The 17,995-nt window shown below is 44.4% G+C and overlaps 3 protein-coding genes across 9 annotated transcripts; all 3 read left to right on the forward strand.

Moving 5' to 3' along the window:
• Positions 1-194: 194 nt before the first annotated feature.
• Positions 195-6,773, forward strand: LOC144006898 (zinc finger and BTB domain-containing protein 22-like). Of its 2 annotated transcripts, none has more exons than XM_077505994.1 (7): positions 195-408; positions 915-1,121; positions 1,182-1,494; positions 2,254-2,582; positions 2,676-2,969; positions 3,668-3,853; positions 3,934-6,773. In XM_077505994.1, exons 2-7 carry the CDS (start codon positions 915-917, stop codon positions 4,552-4,554), a joined length of 1,950 nt encoding a protein of 649 aa, XP_077362120.1. In that variant the 5' UTR covers positions 195-408; the 3' UTR covers positions 4,555-6,773. The 2 variants fall into 2 exon arrangements, with proteins under 2 accessions (XP_077362120.1, XP_077362121.1); XM_077505995.1 differs by having other exon boundaries at positions 1,182-1,485.
• Positions 6,774-7,462: 689 nt separating this feature from the next.
• Positions 7,463-10,375, forward strand: LOC144006900 (major histocompatibility complex class I-related protein 1-like). Its single transcript, XM_077505996.1, has 7 exons — positions 7,463-7,594; positions 7,926-8,192; positions 8,324-8,602; positions 8,689-8,997; positions 9,080-9,184; positions 9,264-9,281; positions 9,402-10,375. The coding sequence occupies exons 1-7, from the start codon at positions 7,540-7,542 to the stop codon at positions 9,479-9,481; spliced, it is 1,113 nt and encodes a 370-aa protein (XP_077362122.1). The 5' UTR covers positions 7,463-7,539; the 3' UTR covers positions 9,482-10,375.
• A 2,638-nt stretch (positions 10,376-13,013) lies between these two features.
• On the forward strand, positions 13,014-17,766 carry LOC144006901 (uncharacterized). Of its 6 annotated transcripts, none has more exons than XM_077505997.1 (15): positions 13,019-13,404; positions 13,489-13,717; positions 13,794-14,133; positions 14,309-14,544; positions 14,640-15,484; positions 15,570-15,798; positions 15,875-15,917; positions 16,004-16,053; positions 16,120-16,210; positions 16,272-16,867; positions 16,940-17,069; positions 17,195-17,249; positions 17,386-17,474; positions 17,551-17,590; positions 17,680-17,766. In XM_077505997.1, the coding sequence occupies exons 10-15, from the start codon at positions 16,819-16,821 to the stop codon at positions 17,743-17,745; spliced, it is 429 nt and encodes a 142-aa protein (XP_077362123.1). In that variant the 5' UTR covers positions 13,019-13,404; positions 13,489-13,717; positions 13,794-14,133; positions 14,309-14,544; positions 14,640-15,484; positions 15,570-15,798; positions 15,875-15,917; positions 16,004-16,053; positions 16,120-16,210; positions 16,272-16,818; the 3' UTR covers positions 17,746-17,766. The 6 variants fall into 6 exon arrangements, 5 of the variants coding, with proteins under 5 accessions (XP_077362128.1, XP_077362123.1, XP_077362124.1 ...); XM_077505998.1 differs by having other exon boundaries at positions 13,794-13,834; positions 13,923-14,133; positions 15,875-16,053; XR_013279968.1 differs by having other exon boundaries at positions 13,014-13,404; positions 15,875-16,053; positions 17,195-17,325; positions 17,402-17,474.
• Positions 17,767-17,995: the final 229 nt, after the last annotated feature.

Below are 17,995 nucleotides of genomic sequence, written 5' to 3' on the forward strand. Positions count from 1 at the left end.
TGCGTCCCTTTACACACACACACACACACACACACACACCCTTTTTTTTTAATGTGTATTTTAACGTACTTTTCAATCGGCAAAGCTTGTCTCCGTCTTTGTGACTTCTTAAAGGAACGTCACTTACAGTGTAGAGTAGTACATGTCCGTGGATTATGTGCTCCCTCAATGCCACATCCAATATGGCAGCAATATCGTCTTACCATTATAAGCTAATTGCGGTGTCTGTTACCATGTCTCTCCTCATTGCTACATGTCTTAAAGGCGCCGCGTCAACGTCTACAGAAAAAGAAAACGAGCATCTTCCAGAAATGCAACTTCCTGGCCTGGTTCAACAGTCGGGACCGACTGGCACGACCGGCGCGGCCCGGCCCGAGGTGCTCTTCTGGGGATAGAAAAAGCGAGGAGGTCTGTGAAGGCGGGCGGTTCGCCATTTTTTGTTTTATTCCCGCGGCTACGCTAGCTAGCGTGCTAGCATACTAACAGCACATCTGTCCGTGTGGAAGGGGATTTGATTCAAATATTTTTTTTAAATGTTGTTGCTACACACAAATATAAATTTAGACTAAAATTGAGTTATTTACAAGCTCAACTTGTTGACAGCTCATTTTAATGAAGGCACACGTTAGGACTAAGAAAATCAACAAAGGAAACTGTCACTAAAATTAGATACTGAATTAATGATGGTCATGTTTCAATTTCTGCTCAAATTTACATAGTCGGAAATAAAGGCTTCCTCAGCTCGACAAAAAAAGCAATTATTCAGTTGTATGAATCTAACAGGTGGATACACATGCTTCATTGTACCTTCTGCCCTCTAGTGGAAGTGCATTTAATTTTTCTGACTCACCAGATGTGGCTGACGTAGATAAAAGCACAACTACCATTGAATAATGTGCTCTTCATCACCTTAGATGCAGTCCGCTTCTGTTGAGGTTGTCAGCAGCGGCGACTCCGTTGTGCAGGTGTGCTTCCCGAACTCCCAGGCCTCGGTGCTGGATGGCCTGAACCAGCAGAGGGAGGACGGTCGCCTGTGTGACCTCGCCATCCACGTCCAAGGTCACGTGTTCAAGGCCCACCGCTGTGTCTTGGCCGCCTCCTCGCCGTATTTCCACGACCAGGTGCGAACACTGTCACCAGTTTTTGTGGGCAATTGCTGATTGCCATCCTGTGGTGTGTAGGTCCTGCTGAAAAACATGTCCAGCGTGTCCATCCCGGCCGTGATGGACCCGCTGGCGTTCGAGAGCGTGCTGCGCTGCGCCTACACGGGGCAACTCAGGATGCTGCGCGAGGACATCGTCAACTACCTGACGGTGGGCAGCGTCCTGCAGATGTGGCACATTGTGGACAAATGCACCGAACTCCTCAAGGAAGGCCGGGCTGCGGGGGGAGCTGTGAGCGGCGGCGGCTCGACTAACGGCGGCGTTCTCGGTCGAGATCAAGCTCGACTGGCGGGGTCCCAAGACTCGCAGGGTTCTTACATAAGTATGGAAAGTATGTCATTTGACTTGAAGGTTATGAGCATCATGTGAATATGCAATTGAATTGAGTTGTGCGCCAGTTTCAGGAATGTGTACATCTCTGCCTGTTTCATCTTTTTTGCAGTTATAATTTACGTATAGGCCTTAATATTTATTAATGTTTGCAAATACCACAAGGTGTCACTATCTATTATTTTTCGAATAGATTATTCTGATTATTCCACCGAATAATGCAATGTTTTATTTAGCATTAAACTGTACGTAAAAAAAAATAAAAAAAAAATCTCCCCCCTGATTACTGATAGCCAATTATTGTTGTTCCTTTAGTATTTTTTAGTGATGAAAACCAACAAAACATTTCAGCAATGCAATAATATCTAAGAGGAATTTATGTTGTACTAACCAACCTTTTTGAAACTACATTGTTCCCTTGTTTATCGCAGGTGTTGCATTTCAAAAACTACCCGTGATAATGGAAATCTGGGTTAATTATTGGAAAAAATAAAAAATATTCCCGTTAATAATATACTGTACCAGTACTTAATTGATTGAAATATTTGATTCATTTCGTTATTGATTACTTGTCAAATAATTCTAAAAATGTGAGTTAATTGATGTAATTGTGTGCTAGTATTTTTGTGAATATAGTTTGTGTTGAAATTGAAAACTACCAAATAGTTGTTTTTTTGTTTTTGTAACCATAGGTTGCTGCTTTATGCCAACCTACCACTGAAAATTATGCAATTTGTGAAATGTTTCACGTATGCGTTAGGAAGCCTTGAGGAGCCCCCGCGAGGCTCCCAGCCCCCGAGCCGTCCGTCGGCCAGCGAGAGCCAATCTCCCAGCAGCACCAACTACTTCAGCCCCGGAGCGGCCACGACCTCGGCGGGGGGCGGCGGCGGCGGCGGCGTGACCGGCGACACGCCCAACTACTGCACGCCGTCCGGAGAGGAGGCATTCATGATAGAAGAGGGGGAGGAGGAGGATGAAGACGAAGAGGAGTACCGGCAAAAGAAAAGAGGATGCAGGAGGAAGAAATCCAACTCGGCGTCTGAGGAGGAAGTCGGCGTCAGTGACAGTTTTGGTGTTTCTTCATATCAGGTGAGCCTTACAATCTGTCTGTCCTTTTCGGGATTTTAGCCGGCTGAAATCGTATCCATAGAAAAGGATAAACCGCGCATATGTCGCACAAAGGGCGGCGAGGACGCGTCTCTGCAGCGACGCCCCGCCTACATCCAGCCCAGCATCATGCCCCGCAAGCAGTGGGTGGTGGTAAAAGCCGAGCGGCCCGAGGACCAGGACCTCATCGTGGTGTCGGGCGAGGAGGGCGGCGGGCCGGAGGACGACGAGGATGACGACGAGGATGACGACGAGGACGATGAGCGGGAGCTGGCGTCCGGCCGGGAGAGGGACGGCGGCGACTTCGCCATCTCGCACGTGCGGACGCTCTCCGTGGAGGCTGGCGGGCGAGGGGATGCCGACGTGCAGGTTCGTTTCGTTCCATCGCTGATCTGAATATATAGGACTGGAAAGCGGATAGCCCATATAACATGCTGTTGAAGTCACAGGGCGGCCATCTTGCTCCTCCCATCTTGCGAGCAGACTACTGTACAGTATATCTACAGATTAGACATATGCAGCTCGTAAGCAGTTAGTATAGGGGCAGGGGTGGGGTTGGGGCGTTTCTGGCGGTTTGGTCACTATTTTCTAACAAGGGTTAAAAAATTGGATGGTATGTGCTGCTTTGAAGACCCCCTTTTTCTTTTAACACTCAGTTCCTTTCACCCCAATATTAGATTTGGCAGAGGCATCTTTTGTTGAATTAGGGCACACAGAGACGAACAACCATCCACACTCACAAGCACACCTAGGGACAATTCGGAGCGCCCAATTAACCTGCCAAGCATGTCTTTGGAATGTGGGAGGAGGCGGGAGTACCCGGAGAAGACCCACGCGGGCACGGGGAGAACATGCAAACTCCATCCAGGAAGGCCGGAGCCTGGACTCGAACCCGCATCCTCAGAACTGGGAGGCGGACGTGATAACCAGTCAACCACCGTGCCGCCCACGATTGTACATATACAATAAAATAAATTCTATTTGCAAGCATAATAATGAAGGTAATGTTTCTTCTCTGACATTGTCAAGTCGAAAATCAACATTTTGTCCCCTGTCCGTGCGTCCAGATGGACTACTGCCAGTCTTCCGAGGATTTCCTCAAGTTGGACGGCAGCTTGCTGGATGCGGCCTTAGCTCAGCAGGTCCAGGACTCCGCAGCGGGTCCCAATCCGAGCCAGGGCGCCAACCGAGCTGCGACGGGCCTGCTGGGTCAGGGCCCGACCCGTACCCAGCTCTTCCCTCTGGACATGCAGGTAATCCGCTTATTTTATTTCACATATTGAGATGTAGGATCACGATTTTGCTATTGTTGCATAAATGTTTCATGTCGCAGGGCAACCAGATCCTGGTCTACGGACAAACGTCTGCGCTCGCGATGGAAGCCGCGCCACCGCCGCCTCTGAGCGGGATGATAGGCGGCGCTTTCAAAAGCGTGGAACACGGCCCCGCGGTCCCGGGTGGCGAGGGCGGGTCCGGCATCGGCGGGGGCTCGGCCAAAGTCTTCATGTGCCACTGCGGCAAGACATTCACGCACAAGAGCATGCGAGACCGCCACATCAACATGCACCTGGACCTGAGACCCTTCCACTGCCCCGTGTGCGCCAAGAAGTTCAAGATGAAGCATCACCTGACCGAGCACATGAAGACGCACACGGGGCTCAAGCCATACCACTGCGCCGGCTGCGGCAGGAAGTTCATGTGGCGGGACAGCTTCATGAGGCATCGGTCGCACTGCGAGCGTCGCGGAGGAGTGAGCGAAGACGTCGCAGACGCCGCCGACGTCCTACCCGGCCCTCACCACCTCCTGCCGCCGGGCGAGGGAAGTCTGCGTGGAGGTGGCGTGTCCGCTGCCTCCTCGCGCCTTCACCACGCTGCTCCCGCCGCTACGTCGGGGATGTTTGGGAGCTTGCCGCTAGAGCACAGCGTGTGCACTGATCTGTCTAACGACAGCTAGTACCTGACCGTTCACGACTGATACCAACAGCTAGTGGCGACGACTAACAGCAGCTAACCGCCACTCGTGACTGCTAATGATAACTAACGGCACTTAACTATAAATAGTACTGGTAACTGCTTGTGGCCACCCATGGCAGGTAACTTTAGCTAACAACCGTTAATGACAGCTAGCTAATGACTGATAACTGTAGCTAACAGCCAATAGTAACGGCTACTGATTGATAACTGATAATGACAGTTTATGACTGCTAACGGCAGCTCACGATAGCAGCTAACTGCCGAAATGGACCTCTCACAACTCCTAATATCCTCGAACTTTGATGTTTGATGTGCCAGCGACACTCTCAAACAATTGCTAACTTCAGCCAGTGACTTCTCAGGGCAGCGACACTTGTGACTGCTAATTAGCGCTAATGCTTGATAATGACTACTCGTGACTGCTAGCACTTGCTGAGGATCGCTTAATAATAATAATGATGAAGATAGATTGTATTTATAAAATGCACTTACTTACAGTGCGTCATTCAAATAGATAATACTTATAAATGAGGTACAGCTAAAAGAAACTAGGCTAATGTCCCCAGTAGTGACCGCTAGTGATTGCTCATGACAGTGAACAGTAGCTAACAGACATGAGCTAGTGGCCTCTAATAACCAATAACGGCAGCTTAAAGATTTGCTGTTAACCTAAAACAGCAACCAGTGACCACTTACAACATCATGTGACAGCTAAAAGTAGCTAGTGAGCTATGATGAAAGCTTAAAGCTAATAACTGCTAGTGACTTTTCACAACGGCTAATGACTGCTAACGAAAGCTAGTCGTCACTTACAAACGGCACGATTGGCTAAAATTAAGGTTTGCTATAGTCACCTGGTAGTGCACCAACACCAATTGGTCACTTGACCGTAATGCCGCTTCCGTGGTTCCTGGGGAAAAAGGAAATGTTACCGAGCGAACCGACGCCGGGTTCGCGCCATTGATTTATTTTGTCCTTTCGGCCACGCAAAATTCCCTTCGCACTGATTTAGGAGTGCGTGGCATTTTAAACTAATATGTATATTAAAAAGAAAGTATTTAGACATATGAGCTATCATTTGTTTTTAGAAATATTGCTTACAAGATATGTCAAATTAGTAGCGAAGGAGATTATGTCCGCTTGTATTTTTTCCAGGCTTTTGATAGGAAAAATTGCACGCAAGGGACGTGTTATAAGTTGCGTTTTTAAAAAAAGCTTATGTGTAGATGTTTGTTTCTCACCACAGAAATTGGAAAATATTCAAAATCTATATACACATATATATCTATAGATGTGCAGACCTGACTTGTTGCTAGGCAGAGTTCGTAGGGCACAGTCAAGTCTGCCCATGGTCCAGTGCAATCTCGTGGATTTAGTGGGAGATTTTCATCTTCCCAGTTCAGCAGTTCACATCATCGAAGGAAATAGGCTAGCAACTGTCACACAGCGTTAAATGTGCTAGCAGCTCTGCGTTGCAAACACGAGGGACGTCGCGACGTAATGCCCCTTTGTGAGCATGCCATATCGTGCTGTTGAGTTTTTGGCTTTCACGCTATAATTTTATACATCTTAACATACTTGAATTATTTTTTTATTTATTTTTTTGTCAGACTTCTACCTATTTTGCTGTGTTCAGGGGCAGACGTTAATCTGCCCGGCAACTTCAAAAAAGTGTGTGCAATACATTATAGTAGAGATGGGCAAACCATGGCCTGCTGAGTATTTACTTTTTATTAGTCCTGTTTGTTGCATTCATTCAGTTGTTTATTTTTCCTAAAACTGTTATATAAAAATGTATATTTATTTTGTATTTATTCATCTAGTTAAATAATTAGAGTAGTTAGAATAATCATAATTAGTTTTCTTGTAAATGTGTGTAAATAAGATCAACTAGTTCTTGCAACTTAATGAATGTTTAGTAGTTATTCATTTTTCTAACATTTCTTGATTTATTGTGAACGTTTTTTTTTAATTGGTTAATTCCTGATAGTCATGTTATAAATATTAATCTAAAATAAATTAGCATTATTTTATTCCAATAAACCTTTTCAGTTTCCAATCCATACACATTTAAACCACACACATTTGCTGATAAATCGCCCGGCCATATTTTTGTTTGTGAGTGAAGCATTACTTGACATGTCTGTGGATGGCTGGAATGGAGGCTTGTTTCTGCCAAAATTAAATCCATACAAGGCAATCAAATATTCTCTCATTTTCCTGTTTTGTCCCTTCTCTGATTTCCACGAAATATTTATTCGCGCTTTTTTGTTTTTCTTGTGAAGAACTGTAGATAGTTCGTTTGAAGTGCAAGAGTTACTAAATTGGTGTCTTACATAAAAATAGTTAATGCATCGTTTTCTCCATTATCAACAGTTGCACACATGAATGCCAATCGAACCTTATGGGGTGTGCGTCTCACACCGAAAAACGTGAACTTTACACTTTCTGTTTAAAGCGTTCGGACGCGTCTGATTGTCGACAAAACGCTTTTCTCTTCTTGGACTGTCAAATTGTACTTTGACACACACACGCACAGTCAGGACGCTTTGCCAAAATATTGCCAGACATTTTACAACACTTTGAACTTTTGAGACGCACAGCATATTTTGTTCTGTGACAATATGAACACCAAACCTAAAAGAAAGTGTTGACACTATTATTTAACCGGGGGGAGGGAGGGGGAATACGTTATTTTCTAGCTTTTTTCATCTTTTTGTAATCGGCAGTAGAACATATGTTGCTCTGATTTATTTCGTACATCGTTACAGTAAAACACGTTAGTGAACTCTTTTTCTCCCCCCCCCCCCCCCCCGTCACTCACAGCCCATAAGTGAACTCGTTTGGAAAATGACGTCATAGCCAAGCTGCCTTGTCATTGGCTGAGGTGAACAGGTGTTTAAGTCGCGTCTTCCGTGTTGTTGTTCGACTTCGGACGGAAAGGAGCAACAGATTTTTAATTAAGATGAACTTGTTTGGATTGTTTGTGTTGGCAGTGAAAATCCGTAGCGTGACGCCTGGTAAGTGCACAACTACTCTCGATCTATTTTTTTTTTTTTTTTTTTTTTTTTTTTTACTTGAAGGAAGAAACACGTAAACTGCTCAGGCAACAACATAATGACATACATCAAAAATACTATTCAATTAAAATTAATATTGATGTGTTTTTGAGTAAATTAATTTGAAATATGCTAAATATATTAACTTACTAAGTCTTTATTGCAGTGTGATCGCACTTTACGACAAAAAGCGTCAAGAGTTGTTTCAGCTTTAGATGGATAATCATTTGAAATATGATCGTGCAAAATTGTTGAAAAAATAAAATAAGTGAAATGTTTTTTGTTCTTGCAGTGATTCACTCGCTCAAGTATTTCACCACAGCATCCTCTCAGATCCCAAACTTCCCAGAGTACTTGGAGGTTGGCTATGTTGATGGCGTTCAAATTGTTCGCTATGACAGCAAGAGCAGGAAACTGAGAGCCAAGCAGGACTGGATGAACAAAATCACGGCAGAGGAGCCACATTACTGGGAGAGATGGACAGAAAGGTCCTTTGGTCATGAGCACGTCGAGAAAGTCAACATTGAAATTGCTAAAGAGCGCTTCAACCAAACTGGAGGTTTGTTTACCTTCAACTATGAGAAGATTACATTTCATGTGCTCATTCACCTTTTTCAAAAACTTATTACTACTACTATCCTTAACCTTATCTCTTATGTCCTGTCATTTGCCTGTGCGTGATTCTGTCAGGTGTTCACATGATCCAGAGGATGTCTGGCTGTGAATGGGACGATGAGACAGACGAGGTTGACGGTTGGGAACATCTCAGTTACGACGGAGAAGACTTCCTGTCGTTTGAGCTGTCGACTCTGAGATGGATCGCGGTTCAGCCGCAAGCTGTCGTCACCAAGCACAAGTGGGACCATTCGGACGGAATTAAACAATACAGGAGTCATTACCACGCGGAGATTTGTCCTTCTTACTTGAAGACGTTTGTGAGCTATGGGAGGGACTTCCTGATGAGGACAGGTACCATCGCGCCCCCTCGAGGAACATTGCTGCCATTGCAACTCAATCCTGTACCCTCACTCTTTCTCTTCGCACGTTATGTGCAGAGCTTCCGGAGGTGTCCCTGCTTCAGAAGACGCCGTCGTCGCCAGTCACATGCCACGCGAGTGGTTTCTACCCCAGCGCGGCGGCCCTGTTTTGGAGGAAGGACGGCGAGAAGATCCACAAGGACGTGGAGATTGGGGAGATCCTCCCCAACCACGATGGAACCTTCCAGACCACGGCATACCTGAAAGTGGAGGTGACGCCCGAGGTGGAGGGCAGGTACGAATGTGTGTTCCACCTGGCCGGCGTTGGGGAAGACATCGTCACCAAGCTGGAGGGAAAAAACATCCTGAGCAACGCGCGCAACCAAGGTGCCCCGCGTGCAATCCTTCACATGTCCTTCACGGGTCGTCCTTTTCACGTCTTCCTCTTCCTTTTCTGCTTGTGGTCAAGAGGAAGAAGTGCGGAAGATGATAGTGGCTGTCGCTGTCCCCTTGGCGATCCTCGTTCTGATGCTGCTGCCCGTGCTCCTCGTCAAGCGTCACAAAGTCACACAAGGTGAGGGGATGCAAATGTTGGTCTGTCAGCAAGTTTTGGGACAAAACAAACCAGAACTTTTGTCTTGTTTTCCTTCCAGCCAACTACGCCCCAGCTCGTAAGTCCAACGGCTTCTGTTTCCTTTGAGCCGCAGTAAACAAAGCAGTCCTGTCAAGGTCTGATGTCCGCCTTTGCTTTAAAACGAGCGTACATCCCTCGCTGTGTTTGCTTCCCGCAGCTGTCGACGTCGAGTCCGAGCCCGATCCCGCGCACGCTTCCGCGTCTGTTTCTGAGCCAAATTCCGAGCCCACTTCTTAGTGAGACGCAGCCGCCGACAGACGGCGGGTTCGCCATGCTCGTCTTCGTCCAGGTGTTGGAAGACGAGAGATGTCGCCGTCCAAGCGAGTCTGCCTCACGCTTGAAAACACGGATGGGATTTGTGCTTCACTGTGACGATTTGTGCAATTTTGACGTTTGTGTTAAGTCGCACTCAAACGTTTTTGCTGGCTTTGGTGTATTGGAGGAGATTTCGAAGAGTTCATCGGGTTGCTTTCTTCATTCTTACTCTTATTGACTCTACAATCTACGACTACAGAAGCACTTTCACGTCAACTGTTCAGTCTGACAAAGTAAACGTTGATGGGGGGATTTGGGGGCAAGGTAACATTTCACCCAGGGTGCAAAACGAGCCACAACCGCCTCTGGTTGACAGATTAGCAAGCGAGCTTCCAATGACCTAGCGAGAAACAATAAACAAACTAAAGGTCGAGTGTATTAGTCATACAAATCTAAACGGCATGTTAAAAATATTTAAAATACTCACTCGAACGACGTTGAACGGAAGTCTTGCTTGCTACGGTAAGCGAGAACATTCAAATCATATTTAGGCAAAAGTGCGTGATTGGTCGGCTGTCTTAACAATGCAAAAAAAAAAAAAAAACATACTCCATATGTTCATAATGTAGATATTTGTGTGTTTATTTGTACCTTTTTCATGTAATCCATTGGAGTTGGGGAAACACTTGCAAACAATCTTTCAAAACAAATAGTAAATGTAATTTTTGTAACGAGAATGAAAGTGGCGAATGTGCTTTGATGAAATAGTCTGCTTGGTTGTCGACGCCAAAATTTGGTCAAAACATCTTTTTTTTCCGTTCTGGGTAAGTCATCCTTACCCCAGACAGCGTGCAATAAATGAAATGAATAAATGAATGCGTTTGATTTATTTTCTGTATTTATTTCCACAATACATTTTGTATTTATTTAGATTTTTTTTCATCTAGTTTTTAATTTTTGTTTTTATTTGTACTTATTTATCTATGTGGGATTAGATTGTTTTTATTGCCATTTATTTTTTGTATTTAATTTTTAATTGTATTTTTTATACAAGTTTTAAGGGGGGGGGGGGGGGGTCTCAGCTCTGTGGGACAAGATGGACTATGGGCTCTTTGCACAAATCCACTACTTCCTGAACTCAACACCACTCCTTCATTTCCTGTCTTTCATGAGTGGACAAGGTGATTAATCCAGGTGTGCCTGATCTCAGTAACTAAAACAACATTGGCCAGACACACCTGGATTAATCAGTTTGTCCACTCTTGAAAGACAGGAAACAAAAACGTGGTATTCAGTTCAGGAAGTTGTCGAGCTGTGCAATGAGCCCATTTCCACGGTAAATCAAAGCAGTCATGGTGACACGCCACCGGGTGGCGCTAGTGTGCAACGAGCGGAAGAATTTGGTTGGCTTTGATTGGTGGACGCCACCCTGCAGAGCGGAGACAGGTGCGCCCAATCAAGTAGGCCACAAGTAGGCAAGATGGCGCCCGCGCGCGTGGCCTTTTCTCAGGTAAGCGAGTCCACGAGCAAATGTTTGGCGTTTTGTTCTCGTTTCTCACAATGACGACATTTTGCTTGTTGCGGGTTTTTCAAGCGCGAGGGACTAAAACAGCGTTTGAGGTTTGAACACAGACACACGTCAAATTCACTTCCGTTTGTTTTATTTAGCACATTGTCTCATTTGTTTCTTTGTCCACGATTTCATGTTTTTTCATATTTAATTGTTTTATTTTTAAAGCTGGCCAGCTCTTTTTTTGTTGTTTTGTTTTAAATGACGCACACCTGATGGCATTGTTCTTGGGAATTGAACTGTAAGGGTTTTTTTTTTTTATTTCATTGATCAACTAAATGTTTGTGGTTATTTTTGTTCTGTTTTATGTGGTGTTATGTAATCCTTTTTTTTTTTTTATTTATTTACTGGATTTTTGTAATATCCGTGTCTGCTCTTATGAAGTTTTTCTGTGGTTCTTAAATTTGTATTTAGTTTTCCCAGCAAATCAGAGGTATTGCGATTTTTTTTTCCTCCCCCCCCCCCACCCTTCCTTCCCCACATTACTCTTCATTTGGAAGGTTATTCTCGACTGTAAAATGTTTTTTTTATTTTTTATTTTTTTTTGCAAACCTGTGAATGTGATTTTGTCAAATGTAATCGTTTTTTTTGTTTTTTGTTTTTTTTCCTTTTCTTGCTGGGGAGTCTTATGAAGTTGAATATTTCCCCCATGTACTCATTCCGTGTGGGCCAGAGGTCAAAATGAATTGGCTGAAGGTGACATGTACAAATGAAGTTACCAGATGCACACAATTAACGATGCGTGTGTTTTGCAGGCTGGAAGAGGAGCCAAATGCGACAAGGAAAAGGAACAAATCCGAATCGAGCTGCACACAAAATTTGACGTCGGGGGATCATGTGAACAGGAGGGGGTCGTGTGTTGAGTCCTGGGGTGCGCTTTGGTTGACTTAGGTTATGGGTGACAATTGTGTGCGACGTTAGGGAAGTTGCGTTGAAATGAGGGCAGGTGTCGAAATGGTTTGGAAAGCTGATTGATGGTTGGAGTCTGTTCTTGCTTGAGGTGGTTTGTAGTTTTTGTGGCTTGTCTGGATCCAGAGCAGCTTTTTCTTGTGAGGTTGGCAATTGAAACGCGGGCTGGTGCAGTTTTTGCTCCCCTCCCCTTCTGTTTTCAGGCTTCCAGAGGCACCAGATTTGAGCAACTGGACCAAGGCAGGTTTTTTTTTTTTAATGTATTTTTCCCCTTCATAGCCAGGTAAGAAAGTATGCAGACACCAATACAATAAACAAATTTAAGATGAAGAATTATGATCCCGAAATCTGACAGTTGTGCTTGTTTGTTTTCCTTCAGTTCCCTGTGGTGACCTGCAGGTTGTGCTGTGGGACGGTCCGAGAGGCATCAAGAACAACTGGACGAGGGTCATCTCGGCACAACTCCAATTTTGGTGGTCTCGTCGGATGGGCAGAGGAAAAGGAGCAATTTTTTAGTTGGCATTCATTTTAAAATGTTTGATTTTTTTTTTTTTTTTTTTGCACTTTGTTGCAGCACAAAACGAAGATGGTTTTTGTTTTGCTGGGCAGATGAGAAACAAGGTCAGGTCAACAAACATGTAGCAGAAAATTCAAATACAAGGGATTGGTATTTATTTCAATAATTTGTTTAAAAGTTAATATTATTATAGAATACAAAAAGTAAAATATTTCAAGCCTCTATTTGTTTCAGTTTGGATCATGATGTCAGAAATACAAAATCCAGTGTTTGACAAAATGAGAATTTCATGTGACCAACAAAAAAATTACCTGGTAGACAACCTTGACTGTTGACTTGATAGTCCACTTGTTAGGAAACTCCTGCAGATCTTTAAATCTTCGTTGCTTGACATCCTCTCCATCGCCGTCACTTGTGCACCTTTTCCAGCCATGTTTTCTCCTTCCTCTGTTCATGTGCTTATGATGCGGCACTTTTTGAGCATCCAGCTGCTTTTGCAATTATTTTCTCTCCTGTTGGTTTTCTTGCACAACTGTCAAGTCATCAGTCTTGCACATGATTCTGAAGCCGACTAACCCAGACTGAGACCATTTCAAGGCCTCAACTTGAACTTTGTCATGATGTTCGAATTTTGACAAAGATTAGATTTTTGTTTTCTGCCATAATCCTCAAATTGAAACAGGCTGGAAACATTTCACTTTGTGTTGAATAACACAAGTTTCACTTTTTGTAACATTATTGAAATAAATGAACTATTTCTTGATATTAAGCTTTCTGCCATGCATCCATACAAAAAAAAAAATCTTTCATCAGGCTGTGAATGGTCATAATGTGTTATTGTGCAATCTCTTCCCTGTGTTGTCTTCCTGCATGTTGTGGTCCGTTCGGAGGCGGAGCCAGCGGACGAAGGTAATGATCCACGCACACACACTGAAGTGAGCAGCACACAATTAATTGTACATGAACTGACCGTCCATGTGCATTGATTGACAGGAGCAGGAGTGGAGGGAAAAGTGCTTCTCCCATGAGTCGACCTGCAGGGCTTCAACTCGTTGAATGGAGTCTCATGTTGTAGTGAACATTGTATAACACCACATTGTGTTGAATGTTCCCCACTCAGCATCTGTTGCATCCTGGAAGGGGATTGGTCCCTCCATCTCGGCTTTCTTGGCCAAGTGGACTTTGGAGGGTTTTTCTTGCCCGGACCGCTTGGGTGCTTGAGGTGAGGGGATGTCGCCCGACAACCTTTTGGGACTTTTAGAAACGTTGGCTTATGCAAATGCGTTCGTTTCTTGCAGGCTGCAGAAGGAGCCGGAATCCGTCGCGTCCAACCACAGCAGTGTAATAAATGCACAAAATAGACCGTTTTCTTGTTTTTGAAACTAATTGTACTGTACCCCATCTGTTCTTGTGGGTTCTGTTGCAAGGTGGCGTTGGAGTGGGACGGGAGAGAGGCACAAAGATCCACCAGATGAGGGTGATAAAACCGACAGACACCGAAATGAAAAATGCAGCACTCTGTGGTTTGTTTGTTTTTGTCATTGCAGTGTGAAGAAGCCACTTGGGATGGGAGACGCCAAGTAGAGCCAGAGCAAGTTCAACACCAAATGCACCAATGAATGGAGAGACTGGAAACGGGTAACAAATGCATAATTTAATATGCAAGGGGCATAAATTACATATATCCTTTTTTTTTCTCCCCTTTTTCCCTCTTCATAGCCAGGTAAGAGTACGCAAACACCAACACAATAAACAAGTGTAAGAGGAACTATCATCCTGAAATCTGACAGTTGTGCTTGCTTGTTTCCTTCAGTTCCCTGGGGTGACCTGCAGGTTGTGCTGTGGGACGGTCTGAGGCACCAAGAACAACTGGACGAGGGTCATCTTGGCACAACTGCAATTTTTGTGGCGTCGTCGGAGGGCTCAGTCAGATGGGCCGAGGAAAAGAGCAACTCCACACGTCACATCAAGAATCACAATTAGGCTCACCTGCGTATAATCTGTCTGCGGAGAGTGTAAATGATGGACAGCAGCTTTGGAACTCTTCAGGTGGAGTATTTGACTTGAATATTGGACAGGACTTTTTTTGGTTTGTCCTCGTATTAAAATATTGGTTTGTGATGTCTTGCCTGTCTGTGTTGCAGCACAAAATGAAGATGGTTTTTGTTTTGCACGGTGGATGAGACACGAGGTCAGGTCAACACAAACATTTACCAGAAAATTATTATTGGCATTTATTTCAATAATTTGTTTTAAAAAGTTCATCTTTTTTTTTAATTCAGATAACAAAGTAAAATATTTCATGCCATTGTTTCCGTTTGCGTCATGATGTCAGAAATACAAAATCTAGTGTTTGACAAAATGAGAATTTCATATGACCAACAAAACATTACCTGGTAGACAACCTTGACTGTTGACTTGATAGTCCACTCGTTAGGAAACTCCTTCCGATTTTTGAATCTTCGTTGCTTGACATTCTCTCCATCTCTCACTTGTGCACCTTTTCCAGCCACGTTTTCTCCTTCCTCTGTTCATGTGCTTTTGATGCGGCACTTTTTGAGCATCCAGCTGCTTTTGCAATTATTTTCTCTCCTGTTGATGGTTTTCTGCACAACTGTCAAGTCATCAGTCTTGCACATGATTCTGAAGCCAACTAACCCAGACTGAGACCATTTCAAGGCCTCTGAACTTGAACTTTGTCATGATATTCTAATTTTGGCAAAGACGAGATTTTTGTTTTATGCCATCATCCTCAAAATTGAAACAGGCTGGAAATATTTCACTTTGTGTTGAATAACACAATTTTCACTTTTTGAAACATTGAAATAAATGAACTATTGCTTGATATTTAAGTTTTCTGCCATGCATCCATACAAAAAAGAAATCTCATCAGGCTGTGAATGGTCATAATGTGTTATTGTGCAATCTCTTCCCTGTGTTGTCTTCCTGCATGTTGTGGTCCGTTCGGAGGCGGAGCCAGCGGACGAAGGTAATGATGCACGCACACACATTTGAAGTGAGCAGCACACAATTAATTGTACATGAACTAACTGTCAATGTGCATTGATTGACAGGAGCAGGAGTGGAGGGAAAAGTGCTTCTCCCAGGAGTCGACCTGCAGGGCTTCAACTCGTTGAATGGAGTCTCATGTTGTAGTGAACATTGTATAACACCACATTGTGTTGAATGTTCCCCACTCAGCATCTGTTGCATCCTGGAAGGGGATTGGTCCCTCCATCTCGGCTTTCTTGGCCAAGTGGACTTTGGAGGGTTTTTCTTGCCCGGACCGCTTGTGTGCTTGAGGTGAGGGGATGTCACCCGACAACCTTTTGGGAATTTTGGAAGCGACAGCTTATGCAAATGCGTTCGTTTCTTGCAGGCTGCAGAAGGAGCCGGAATCCGTCGCGTCCAACCACAGCAGTGTAATAAATGCACAAAATAGACCATTTTCTTGTTTTTGAAACTAATTGTACTGTACCCCATCTGTTCTTGTGGGTTCTGTTGCAAGGTGGCGTTGGAGTGGGACGGGAGAGAGGCACAAAGATCCACCAGATGAGGGTGATAAAACCGACAGACACCGAAATGAAAAATGCAGCACTCTGTGGTTTGTTTTTGTCATTGCAGTGTGAAGAAGCCACTTGGGATGGGAGACGCCAAGTAGAGCCAGAGCAAGTTCAACACCAAATGCACCAATGAATGGAAAGACTGGAAACGGGTAACAAATGTATAATTCAATATGCAAGTGGCATAAATGACATATTTTCTTTTTGGTGCAGGTGTGAGGTGGATGTGGCTGGGATGAAGAAAAGGAGCAGTTCCACAAATGAAGACTCAAGCGGCACACAAATAAGTATCATCTGTCCGAGGGGTGCCTGGAAATGGTGAACTGGAGGGGGCAGAGTAGTGAGCCTTGTGGTTTGCCTTGCTTGAGTCTGGCTCGGGTTGTTGTGGTTGTTGGTGTTTTTGAAGGTTGGAAAAGGTCTGATGGTAACGAGGGCAGACGTGGATGGTGTTTTGTTTTAAGCTGATGGTTGGAAACGCGCGCGCGTGTACTTGAGTACTCTTTGGGAAGGAATGTTGGAAATGGTCAGTTTTTTGGCTTGTCTGGATCCAGACCGTCTTTTTGTTGTTTGAGGTTGTCAATTTGGAAGCAGGTGTGTACAATGTCGGCAGTTTTTGAAGGTTGATCGTCACAAATGAAACGTTTGTCTGTGTTTCAAGGTTGTGGAGGCGCCGGTTCAAACGATTGGAACCACGAAGCAGTACATCGACAAATCAAGTGACCTGCACACAACTAATAGTTGTTTATTTTTGCAGTTGTGCATGGTGGGAAATGAGCCAGGTCAAAGATGGATTAAAAAAAACAAGTCAGGTAAAGTAGACACATGGCAATAAAATGCACAAGTGTCGGTCTGTCATGCTGATTTAGTTTTTGCCTGAACAGCAGAGTTGTCCGACTCGCCGGCTGATGACTCGTCCAGCGCTCGCGTCAGCCTCGACATTCGCCGGAGTGACACACACAAATGTTGGTCTTCCAACGGGCGGAGGTCACCAGCATGGAGCCGGATGTGCAGGTGGACTAAGATCGATGCCCGTATATGATATCATCCTCTCATTTTTCTCATATGTATGATATTGTTCTGCCCCCTTTTTTTTTTTTTTTTCCCCCTTTCTTCCCTTCCTTTTTGGCTATTTGCAGGCTGTTGATTGGCGGGAGTGGAGTGGGATGGCCCAAGAGGAGCAAAGACCACCAGATGAGTAATAATCACTCACACAAGTGATGATCCAGTGTTTTGCACAGGGACGAGGATGAGCCGGAGGGGACGACTGGCGAAGGATATACACACGTCAAAGAAATTTGGTAGTAACATCTATTTTTTATTTATTTACTTTTGTGTTTTTGCAGGGTGGTGGTGGAGGAGGAGACGTTTGTTTGTTTGTTTGGGACAGGAGGCACCTTGCAGAACCAGAACAGCCTCGTAAGTCCAAATGTGCAAGTCAAAATCCAAGTGACAATCCCAAAAGTCAAAATGCATTCATGTGCTTGTTGATCAGGATGAAAGAGGAGCCGTATCAAAGGAAAGACTGGACAAAGGTAACAAAACGCGTGACAAATGCATCAAGTGGCACGCAACTCCAATTTGTAACGAACAATGCAAACGACTCCAATTTTGATTGCCGCAGGACTCCGCGATTGCTGAGAGGAGGAAGAGGAACGAGTCCTCCTGTCAAATGAAGACTTCAAGATGAAAAGCTTCTTGGCAATTGAGGCAAGTGTCAAATAAGTACATCGTTACGTGGTTGACAACACATGTTAACGTCATTTTTTTATTTGTAGAAGCATTCCGAAACAAAGGTGCAGATGCTTTGGCCCTTTGCGAGGAAAGCGCAAACTGCACATGGAAATACGTCTTTGTTGACTTTGTCACTGTCCTGTGAAAAACATTTCAATGAATTTTTTTTTGTTTGTTTTTGGGATGCCTGCATTCACTTTCATCTA

This window comes from Festucalex cinctus, chromosome 19, assembly GCF_051991245.1.
Source record: "Festucalex cinctus isolate MCC-2025b chromosome 19, RoL_Fcin_1.0, whole genome shotgun sequence".
Lineage (NCBI taxonomy): Eukaryota > Metazoa > Chordata > Actinopteri > Syngnathiformes > Syngnathidae > Festucalex > Festucalex cinctus.

Coding starts and splice junctions, on each gene's coding strand:
- LOC144006898 (XM_077505994.1), top strand. CDS start 915: ATGCAGTCCGCTTCTGTTGAGGTTGTCAGCAGCGGCGACTCCGTTGTG. Junction 1,495..2,253: donor TTCTTACATAAGTATGGAAA/GTATGTCATTTG, acceptor CGTATGCGTTAG/GAAGCCTTGAGGAGCCCCCG. Junction 2,970..3,667: donor GAGGGGATGCCGACGTGCAG/GTTCGTTTCGTT, acceptor CCGTGCGTCCAG/ATGGACTACTGCCAGTCTTC.
- LOC144006901 (XM_077505997.1), top strand. CDS start 16,819: ATGGTGGGAAATGAGCCAGGTCAAAGATGGATTAAAAAAAACAAGTCA. Junction 16,868..16,939: donor GATTAAAAAAAACAAGTCAG/GTAAAGTAGACA, acceptor TTGCCTGAACAG/CAGAGTTGTCCGACTCGCCG. Junction 17,070..17,194: donor GCATGGAGCCGGATGTGCAG/GTGGACTAAGAT, acceptor GGCTATTTGCAG/GCTGTTGATTGGCGGGAGTG.
- LOC144006900 (XM_077505996.1), top strand. CDS start 7,540: ATGAACTTGTTTGGATTGTTTGTGTTGGCAGTGAAAATCCGTAGCGTG. Junction 7,595..7,925: donor AATCCGTAGCGTGACGCCTG/GTAAGTGCACAA, acceptor TTGTTCTTGCAG/TGATTCACTCGCTCAAGTAT. Junction 8,603..8,688: donor GGACTTCCTGATGAGGACAG/GTACCATCGCGC, acceptor CGTTATGTGCAG/AGCTTCCGGAGGTGTCCCTG.